Source organism: Ziziphus jujuba, chromosome 10 (genome assembly GCF_031755915.1).
Source record: "Ziziphus jujuba cultivar Dongzao chromosome 10, ASM3175591v1".
Taxonomy (NCBI): Eukaryota; Viridiplantae; Streptophyta; class Magnoliopsida; order Rosales; family Rhamnaceae; genus Ziziphus; species Ziziphus jujuba.
Window position 1 is genome coordinate 27,016,341 of NC_083388.1, and position 11,533 is coordinate 27,027,873.

Below are 11,533 nucleotides of genomic sequence, written 5' to 3' on the forward strand. Positions count from 1 at the left end.
ATCCATCGATATAAATTCCATCAATTTCAAATCCATCAATGAAATCAACAATAATTTAAAATAAATATTCCTTCAATTCCTCAAACCTCAAAATATAATTAAATTACATGATAAACTTAACAATTATAAAAGGAAATTGAAATTACAATTTCTTTTAATTCTCAAATATATTTTTGGCGCCCAAATATATATTAAAACAACATGCATTGGCAATATAATTTATATGGAAATTCTCTTAATATCAAATACATAAAACATATTTTTCAAATATCTAATTATAAAATATTCCAACAACAAAATTCAATAATTATTAAATTAAACCTCAAGTTCATGAAAATTCTTAAAACCCAAAATATTTATAATACACAAATAATTAATTTTCTTCAATTTTGGCATAAAATTTCAATTAGAAATTTACTAAACAATTAACACATGAAATAAAATTTCCAAATATATATAATCAACACAAAATATATACAATTTACCAACCCAAAATAATTTTGAAGGTGGGTCACTCACCTCGAGCACGCAATTAACCCAAGATCCTCCATGGGATCAATTCCACGACGTACACGCGCTCCTAGAACAATAATATTACATAACTCAAATAAATTAATATTTTATTCGGATAAATAATACTCAGTACTCGGGGGAGCTAACACAAACGGTATCTAAAATTCACAAATAAGTTGTCCATGGAAAGCTAAGGAGACGAGGATCACATTACCGGCCTCCATTGACCCCAATTCCGTCGGTGGTAGTCGGAATTTGCCCGGGAAGTACCGGTCGAATTTCACCTCCTCATAACTCGCGAACCACTTCGAATTTAAACAATTGGAGACTATATTTGAACTCAGAAGACCCAAAATAGGGGAAAAGGGGTGGAAGATCGGATCGGATTGGCCGGAAAAGGTGAGAATGCCGGAAAAACAAAATGAGCCGCCGCCGGCTTCAACCGCCGATCTGGGCGTGTCGCTGATCGGCCGGCCTCCAAACTTGGCACCTGAGCTCTCCAACGGCTGGGCTTCACCGGTGGCCGGTGCGTGTGGCCGTCTGGTGGCCGAAAAAGATGCAGCAGGGAGAGAGAGATATTGACGGGAAGGAGAAATGAAGAGAGAAGGAGAAAAAGGAAGAAGAAAAAGAAAAGAAAAGAAAAAGAAAAAGAAAGCAATTTTCGTGGGTGTTTTTTCCCCACGTGAGGAAAAAAAGAATTTATATATATATATATATATATATATATATATAAAATAATAATAATAATAAAATAATAAAAATAATAAAATAATAAAATAAATAAATAATATTAAGATAATATAGTATTTAATATAGTTGACATGTGGCATCTCCTCATTGTGACACATGGCACCCTTTATTAAGTCACACTTGACACACTGTTCACATATTTAAAAATAATATTAAAATAATACTGTATTTAAAAAATTTTATAGATCCATAACTTTTCAACAAAATGTCCAAATCAAGTGTACCGCTAATCTACGGACTCATATCGAGGAGTAATTCACATTCATACATGAGTAAAAGCTCATATCCCCATAAATAAAAAGTCAACCCGACACCCTTGGACAATTTGGACCTCAACTTGTTTTTCTCATAACTTTCAAACCATAGCTCCGTTTTCGACGTGCTACTAGTCTATGAACTCGTGCCAACATATACTTCATAACAGGACCTCGGTCAATGTGAAATTCCACCGGAAGCAAAAAGTCAACATTTGATCCCTTCTCGGTCAATGATGGTCAAACATGGTCAAACTCGGTCAAATTTTAGAAATTTCCGATGTACTTCGGGATGGGGTGTTACAGACTTCCTTTTGGTGCTTCCTCTTTATCTAGTAGTCAGCCGCTTCAACTAGTTTATTCTGATGTCTGGGGACCAGCTTCGGTTCCTTCTTTTGATGGCTTTCGGTTCTATGTAATTTTTGTTGATCATTTCTCTAAATACACTTGGTTGTTTCCTATTGCCCATAAATCTTATGTTTTCTCTGTCTTTGTCAAGTTTAAATATGTTGTTGAGAAATTTTTTCAATTACCTTTGATTTCTTTCTATTCGGATAATAATGGTGAATATTTAAAACTTAAACCATTTTTTGAAGCCAATGGTATCAGTCACTTCTTCACAACTCCACACACCCCACAACACAATGGCTATGCCGAACGTCGACATTGTCACATCCAAAAAACTGGGTTGTCCTTGTTGTCTCACGCCGGTATACCAAATCACTTCTGGTCTCATGCCTTCACAATTGCTACTTTTTTAATAAATCATCTACCCACTCCAACATTGGCAAATCGCTCTCCATTTGAAATTCTTTTCAAAAAATCACCCAATTAATCCAATATTAAAATATTTGGATGTCTCTGCTTCCCATGGCTCAAACCATATACAACATCCAAAATTGAGCCTACCTCTAAACCGTGTATCTACCTCGGTCCTCTCTCTTCTCAAAGTGGTTACAAATGCCTTGATCCCACTGTCAACAAAATTTATTTGTCACGCCATGTCAAATTTTCTGAAACCATTTTTCCTTACCACTCTCTCATCTCTGCACGTGCCTCTGTTTGTACTGCCTCTCAATCCACAAACCCTGTCTCTTTTTCTCAAACTCACGTGGAGTTACCCTTCCTTCTCCATGTCAACGTCCCACTTCTACTCCTCTTCTCCTCTCCCAAAATCCCTCACACGAAGTTTCTCCTCCCTCTCGGGCTTTATCTTGCACCAGTTTGTTCTCTCCTACAGTCCTCTCTGCCACTCACTCCCCATCTGGTGCCTCCGCAGAAGATTGTAACCAATTCTAGCATTCCTTTTCCACATCCTCCTCTCCTTTACCACGGCCCCCCTCTCATGCCCATACGATTGCCATGCGAACAAGGTCACTCAACCAAATTTTCAAACCCAAACTTCTAACTGATCTTTTTGTAGCAATAGCCATGCCGTCTCCTCCTCATGCAATTCCTCACTCAGTTAAACAAGCCCTTCAGATACCCGAATGGAGAGAGGCAATGGCAGAAGAATATCAAGCTCTCCTTAAAAATGAGACTTGGACTCTTGTCCCACCTGCACCTACTTAAAATCTCATTGGGAGCAAGTGGGTTTTCCGGGTTAAGCACAATCCCGATGGCTCCTTTCACCGATACAAGGCTCGTCTAGTCGCCAAGGGCTTCCACCAGCGGTGAGGTATTGATTACTCAGACACTTTCAATCCCGTTGTCAAGCCTGCTACGGTTAGAACAGTTATGTGCATTGCTCTCTCTTGGGACCGGTCGCTCCGGCAGCTTGATATCAACAATGCCTTTCTCAATGGTATTGTTCGGGAGGAAGTCTTTATGGACCAACCAGCTGGTTTTGTTGATTCTACTCGTCCTGATCATGTATGTCGTCTCCAAAAAGCAATCTACGGCCTAAAACAAGCTCCGAGAGCTTGGTACACGAAACTTAAAGACTTTCTTCTTCTTTATGGTTTTAAGAGCTCCTATGCTGATCCGTCTTTCTTCATCTACATGCGGCAAGGCCTCATACTTTATCTTCTGATTTATGTTGATGACATCATTCTAACTGGGAATAGCAATGAGTTTTTGGCCACCTTTATTATTGCCTTGTCCACTCGATTCTCTCTCAAGGACCTTGGCCCACTGCACTACTTCCTTGGTGTTGAATTTCTTCCAACCAAGAGTGGTCTTTTCCTTTCAGCAGAAATACATGCTTGAGATTCTTGATTGAATGCACATGATAGACTCCAAGCCGGTTCCTACTCCGATGGCGCCTAATACGACCCTGTCGCTGCATGACGACACTCCTCCTATATCTGCCACTCCATACAGAGACCTTGTTGGCTCTCTCCAATACCTTCTTCTTACTCGACCAGATGTGGCCTTCTGTGTTAATAAGCTCTCTCACTACATGCACAAACCGACCACTGCTCACTGGGCAGCTTTGAAGCCTCTTCTTCATTACTTAAATGGCACCGTGTCTCATGGTCTCTTCCTTCGCCGGAAATCCCCTTTAACTCTTCATGCTTACTCTGATGCTGATTGGGCCGAAAACAAGGATGATAGCACCTCCACCACTCTATACCTTGTTTTTCTTGGCCATAATCCCATTTCCTGGTCCTCCAGGAAGCAACGGGCTGTTTCTCGCTCCTCTACTGAAGCGGAGTATCGGGCTGTGGCCCATACTGCTTCAGAAGTCGTCTGGCTCTCCTCTCTTCTGCAGTAACTTAGCATTACATTTTCTTCCTCCCCAACCATTTTCTGTGATAATGTCAGTGCCACTTATGTTTGTGCCAATCCGACCCATCATTCAAAAATGAAACATGTCCGGATCGACTTTCATTTTGTTCAAGATTTGGTTGACCGAGGCATGCTGCGCGTCTCTCACATTTCTAGCCAGGATCAACTTGTTGATCTTCTCACCAAGCCACTGGCCACGAGCTCCTTCCACACTCTTCGGTCCAAAATCTGTGTTATTTCCCGACCACATTTTTTTGGGGGGGGGGGGGGATGATAAGGCACTATAGTGAGGATATGTATTACATAGTTACGTATTGCATGTATGTGATAAGACTCACACATGGGCTTACTTATCCTATTGTTGTTATAACTCTTGTATATATTTACCTCTATTCTCTAATGCAAAAACAGAGCTTTTTACAATTTCTGATTTCTCTTATACTCATTTGGAATTGTCGACATGTTTGGCCCAATTCATTCTCATTTTACAATCATTAAAAAAAGGCAGTAGCTCTAATTAGATCATGGATGTGAGTGTAAGGCAGTAACTCTAATTAGATCCTGGATGTAAGTGTTATGAGAAAGGGACCCTTGGATTTTCCATGTGAGATTCATGCAAAAAAATGCCAAAGAAAAAAGGGAAAATGAATAATAAATTATAAAAATATGGATCAGAATAGTCTGGGGAAAATTTTACAGGTAGAAATACAAACAAACACCTTATCTACAATCATTCATCAAAGAAAGAAAAAAAAAACAAAAAAAAAAACATTTACTGATGAGAGAGATGATTGATCAAATATCAGAAAATTCCACAAACACCATGCATATATATATATATATATATATATTCTTAAAATTAGATATTAAGATTTCAAAATCTTACCTTTAATAATGATGTCAATCAATTGGGTTTTCTTCTTCGTTCCCTTCCTTTAAAGGACAGAACCCTAGATCTACATCGGTGGCCATCCAAGCCTCCAACATAAGCATGCCGATGATCGTTGAAGAAGAAGAAGAAAAAGAAGAAGAGGAGGAGGAGCAGAGACAGAGAACGAAGAGAGTCTGGATTTGGGACTTGGAAGATGTAAAGCGAGAGAGACTTTCAATTTTGAAAAATAGTCGTTGTCTCTATAACGGTTATTTTTCAAAATTCAGAAAGAGAGAGCACCTTTATAAAAAATAAAAAATGAAAACCAAATACGCCTGGGTATTTCTTTTTCAAGTATACAACAATTTATATTTTATGTTAGTAAATATTAGACTTGGTAATTCGTGTTCATGGGTCGTGTTCGTGTCAACCCGTTTAATAATCGTGTCAAAAATACTTAATCTGAACACGACCCATTTATTAATCGTGTCAGGTACCTAAAACACTAACCCGACCTGTTTATAAATAGGTCAACACGACACGATCCATTTAACACGATTATTTTAGCGGGTCGTGTTGACCTATTAATCCGTTAACCTGAAAATTAACCTATTAACCCGAAATTTTTTTTATTTTTTATTTTTTATTTTTATTTTTATGTTTTTGTTTTATTAAAGATGTATTTTTTGTTTTTAAAAAATTAGTAATAGAAAATTATTTTTATAAAATTTTTAATTTATAAAATTTTTTAGTTATTAAATATTATATTAGTGATAAAATATTAATTTAAAATTAAATTTAAATGGGTTGTAATAGGTGTATAATAGTGTCGGGTTGAAACTGACACGTTTAATAAATGGGTCGTAACGGGTCAATTTCGAGTTAAACAGGTCAACCCGAAAATGACACGATTAATATTCGTGTTAAACGGGTTGACTCGGTTATGACCCGAACCCATTTATAATAAACCCAAACCCATTTATTCCGTGTCGTTTTCGAGTCGTGTCTCCGTGTCATGACCCAAATTGCCAGGTCTAGTAAATATTTGATGTCATATATATTTTTGTTTTTATGTTATTGAGTAGAAATTTAAAAACAATTTTAAATTCCACACATCATACATATTTTTAAAAATTTTACAAATTATCGTAAAACAATTTTTTTTTTTTTGGTCTATTCTTTTCCTTTTTTTTTAATAAAAAAATTACAAACCAAACACTTTTCAACCTCCATGCAATTGGGTCAAAATATCTTCATGCAAATTTATTTATTTATTTATTTTTGGGTGGGTTTGGTGTTTCAAATTCAAACATATATAAGATGTTTCATATTGTAAGTAAGATCATTTGCCTGTTTGAAAATGTATGACCACTGGCACCACATCAAAATAAGATGGAAAAGCAGCAACTCCACTCACACAGTCATCTTTTTTCATTTGGTATGAAGGAACTTGATTTCAACTAGCATTCTTACCGTTCCTTCCTACCTGAAAAATGGATTGTTAAATCTCCCTAGTTTCTTTGATATTCAACTTCCTCAGCTAATTAAAATGCAACCAAATATATATTCAACATTGATCGTCATTCGTCACCCTTTATACTTTTACCATACAATGAATATGCAATTGGGTCAAAACTCAAAAAATCTTCTTGCAATTTCTTCATCGTTTTTAATTCATTATCATTACGAAGAAAAAAAAAATTCATGGGGTATTAATTAATACAATGTCTAAGTCGAAGGTGAAATGAAGAATTGAGAAAGGCTCACTACTTACCTCAATTATGCAATTGTTTTTTGGTTTTTGGCAGTAATTTTTGTAAAGATAGCAAATCTAGAATGACAAGCTTGGTTGACTTTTCAAGGGGCCAAAAGCCGGACAAAGAAAATTGTTGGAAGTGACTAATCTGGAAATAACATATGTGCATGTTCAGTTTGAACATGTTTATGTGAAAAAGCTAGCTTTTCCAAGTGTTATATCATCTGGTTGATCTTTTGGCAGGATTACCAATAATCACCATCCAACTACAAAATGGCATGCTACAAAAGTCAACCACTAACCTTTCCATTGAAAATTGTGCAAGGCCAAGGTATATGGATTAATGGGTAGACTGGTATTCATTAATAACTCCTTCTTTGAAATCCTTTTCCTCTCTTTATCTTCTTCTCCATGGCTTCACATTATGTAATAAATCATAACGTTCTGGTGCCTGCTATACTGCCACTTCTCCAATTGATGCGAAACCTAGAGATAACAGGTTTGTTTCTTTTCCTGTTTCTGCATGTAGCAATTTGTGTAAAACTGGTTTCTACCATTAGTATGATCCTGATCCTCTTCAAGCTCAATAATCTTGTTAAGTTCTTAATTCAGATAAAGAATATCTTATATATCTCAAAATATTAATGCATAAAGGCCTATATATGTTTTACCTCTTAACACTTAAATTCTTAAAATGCATTTGGAAAAAACATTGGGTCTGTCTCAATATTTCATTTTGATAGTTACCAAAGTGTTGGCTAAAACACATTGCAGGTGCCTAAACCTTGAGTGCTTGCTATGGAGGGAGTGGAAATGCAGACAATTTACCACCTGAACCAGAAGTTGTGGCTCTTTATAGAACCTATGGAATTGGAAAGATGAGGATTTTCTCTCCATATCCAGAAATCCTCCAAGCTCTAATAGACTCCAACATACAACTCATTGCTGGCATCCCTAATGACAGCCTTCAAGAACTTGCGAATACTTCATCTGCTTCAAATTGGGTTCAATTCAACATAAAAAGTTACTCCAATGTCAACTTCAAATACATTGCTGTTGGCAATGAGGTAAACCCCAATGATCCAGCAGCTCATTTTGTTCTTCCAGCTCTGCAAAATATCTACAAGGAAATTTTCTCAGCCTGTTTACAGAACCAAATCAAGGTCTCAACATTAGTAGACACAAATATTCTGGGTGTATTTGATCCTCCATCAGTAGCAGCCTTTAGTGAAAGTGAAAAGGGATTCATAGAACCAATCATCAGGTTCTTGGTCAGCAATGGATCACCATTACTTGTCAATATCTATCCATACTTCAGAGGTAAATTCAATGGCCAATCGGTTCCCTATGGCTTATTTACTGAGACGAAAGCGGTGGTACAGGACAATGGATTGGAATTTCGAAATCTTTTCGATGCTCTAATGGATGCTATGTATTCTGCTATGGAGAAAATAAATTGTGGAAGTTTGGAAATCGTTGTATCAGAGAGTGGATGGCCGTCTGCTGGTGGTGAAGTGGAAACAGTGGAGAATGCTGGTACTTACTATAGGAATTTGATTGAACATGTGAAAGGGGGGATTCCAAAGAGGCCATTGAAGGCCATAGAAACTTATTTGTTCTCCATCTTTGATGAGAACAAAAAGAAAGAGGAAATTGAGAGACATTTTGGCCTCTTCTACCGCAATACTCACTTACAGGGCCTATTTATGCCATTAATGGGACTGGCTTATTTTATTATTTTGTAGTAGGGCCCTTGGTCACACACTCTCTATAAGACTCCAGTTGGCCCATTGGACTAGAGGACCAACTCTCTTTATAAGCCCAATGACTTATCCATATTTTTCCTAGTATAATTATATTATCAAATTATTATTATTTTATGTGTGTCAAAATTAATGGATAAGTCTAACTTGCAGAGACTATTTAAAGGTCTAGGGCAAGCAAACAAACATATGCCATACAGTATTTTGATATTAGGGTTTTCAGAGATCTGAGAGTAGTTTGAGAGTAGTGTGTCCATAGGCACTACTTTACATTGTTTTCTATTTTGCAGGATTAAAGATCTAATTTATCAATGGCTGCGTTTGGAGGTTAGTAATTTATGATCTATGGAACTTATTATGTATATTTAGATCCATAAAAAATTTCTAACAATTGGTATCAGAGCACATGGTTAATATGCATAATAAATTATTTTGAAATTTGTTGTTATATTGATATGCGGCTTGTTTGGAGATCCAAATTTTAAGGATGGAATTTTATTGAATAATTTCTCTTCTCTTGTGCAATACGGGTTTATATTGAGTTTGTGCAAATTTATGTGATTTTTTGTTTTAGTTTGAATTAAGACCTGGTATGGTGAAAAATTCTTCTTTATTGTGTTTTATATTGTTTATTATTTCTAATTGGATCTGAAAATATTAAATTCCAAAAAAAAACAAAATTGTGATGCGAAACTGGTGGTAATCGGGTTTTGAATCAAATTTGTGCAAAGTATATAAACCTTGTTTTTTTTTTTTTTTTTTTTAGTTCGAATTTTGACCTGGGTTCTTTGTGGAATTTCTTTTTGGATCGAATGGAATATTTTTTTGAGTTAATTTGGGCTAAATTAAAAAAAAAAAAAAGGAGAGGAGTTCGGCGGCCGAATTTCATTATGATTGGGTCTTATAATTTTCTGGGTTTTGGACCAAATTGATTTGGGGAAAAAGTTTCCCAAGAAGACACGAAACAAATGGCACCAATTTTGCCTAAAATTTTCTGGAATTTCTTGTGTTTCCCTGGGTGTTTGTTTGTGTTTTGGTCGGTTATAATCTTGAGTTTGGGTGTTAGTTTTTTGATTATTTTGACCAAAATTGAGGCCGGATTATGGTTTTCTAAGAACAGAGGATTCAAATGCCGCCGGAATGGTTGAAAAACGGTGGCCGGAAAGCAATTTGCTGATGGGTTAAACAAGCGGGTCGAGTGACCCATTACCCATAAAACGGGTCGAACCGCGACCTGATTGTGTGGAGAAGAAGATGCACACGACTTGTCGTGTGAAGTTTTTTTTTTTTTTTTTGCTGTTGTTGCTGACATCATCACAGTGATGTCATCTCTGTGTGCTGACATCAGCGTGATGACGTCAACAGCCTAGATAAAAAAAAATTTATTTGTTTTATTTTTTATTTATTTATTTATTAATGATCTATTTATTTATCTATTGTTTATTGTTAATAATTAAAAAAAAACCTTTATTTTATTTTATTTGATATATCTTTATATCATTTTATCACTTATTTATTGTTGATTATTTATTCATCTATTGTTTTATTATTATTTAAAAAAATGTTATTTCTTTATTTATTTATTTGTTTATTGGTAATTAGTTCATTTGTTTATTTATTTAATTATTTTATTCTAAATTTATTGAATCAAGTTAAATATCTATATTTGGAGAATTGGATTGTGTTAGCTTTCTCTAAAGAGGCTTTGTGCCTAATTGGTATAGTAGTGTGGAATTTTAAGTACTCACCTGTCGTGAGACTTATTTTGTCTGCATTATGTATACCAATGTAATGTATATTGGCATAGTGGATGGGATGTTTTATATTTGCCTATTTCATGAAATTGCCAATATGTTATTTTTCTCCCACTTATTAACCAGGGTCTATACGGGTAATTAAGCTACCCTGTCGGTAGTTCTAGTTGCTTTGTATGACGCTTGGAATGGCAGTGGAAGTTAATTAAATGCATGTATTGCAGGTTCTGAGTTGCCCTGTCGGTGATTCAGTTCAATGCATTTGATTGTGGTTATTTGATTGACTGTTCCTAGCCCGCGTAAGGGTATCTTTAGTGCTACAAAGACCCTAAGCGATATTTATGTTTGTGTTTTTGTGTTGAGGGGCTGGAAAATAGTAATTGAATTGTCTTAAATTTTTGAATGTCTTGTTGTTTACTATTTTCATGGTTAGTAGCACCCCGAATGTTCTGCCTATGACTGCCATGATGAAATTGGATGTGATAAATTATCAGAAGTATAAAAAAAAAAAAAAAAGGCCTCGGTTATGAATTTGACATTTATGAAGTTGAATTTGCCTTTGGAGATAGATTCACCCAAGATACCAACTAATGATAGTAGTGCAATAATTAAGAAACTTTATGAGGATTGAAAGCACTCTAATAAGTGCTGTATGATGATGATGGAGAATTACATGGATGGCCGTATATGCTAGTATTCCTAAAGTGGATACTGCAAAGGAACTTCTTGAAAAGATAGGAAAGAAATTTATCAAGTTTGATATGAATAAGAAGTATTATTATTTGGACCTTTTAAATAATACTTAGTATGATGATACTTATCAGATAGGAGAAATAAAAGAGTACTTCAATGGAAGGTGTGGCTACTGTAATGAAGTTGGACACAAGAAGATAAAGTGTTGGAATTTAAAAAGAAAGCAAGAGAAAAAAAATAATATTTTAATGATTGTTGCTTCTAAACGTTCAAGAGTTAATGACAATTCCTCAATGTTATGGCATAAACGTTTGGGACATATTTCTAGGTACAGAATGGAAAGGTTAATGAAGGATGGGATACTTCCTAATCTTGATTTCTCTGATCTGTTGACTTGTGTTGAATGTATGAAAGGGAAGTTAACTACCAAGGTAAGAAAGGATAAGTTA

At 35.5% G+C, this 11,533-nt stretch overlaps 1 protein-coding gene across 1 annotated transcript; it reads left to right on the forward strand.

Annotated features, from left to right (window-relative positions):
• The first annotated feature begins 5,238 nt into the window (after positions 1 to 5,238).
• Positions 5,239 to 9,216, forward strand: LOC107412462 (glucan endo-1,3-beta-glucosidase, basic isoform-like). The gene is made up of 3 exons (XM_060812192.1): positions 5,239 to 5,386; positions 7,694 to 8,554; positions 9,212 to 9,216. Exons 1-3 carry the CDS (start codon positions 5,239 to 5,241, stop codon positions 9,214 to 9,216), a joined length of 1,014 nt encoding a protein of 337 aa, XP_060668175.1.
• Positions 9,217 to 11,533: the final 2,317 nt, after the last annotated feature.

Coding starts and splice junctions, on each gene's coding strand:
- LOC107412462 (XM_060812192.1), top strand. CDS start 5,239: ATGCCGATGATCGTTGAAGAAGAAGAAGAAAAAGAAGAAGAGGAGGAG. Junction 5,387..7,693: donor TAGTCGTTGTCTCTATAACG/GTTATTTTTCAA, acceptor GTGGAAATGCAG/ACAATTTACCACCTGAACCA.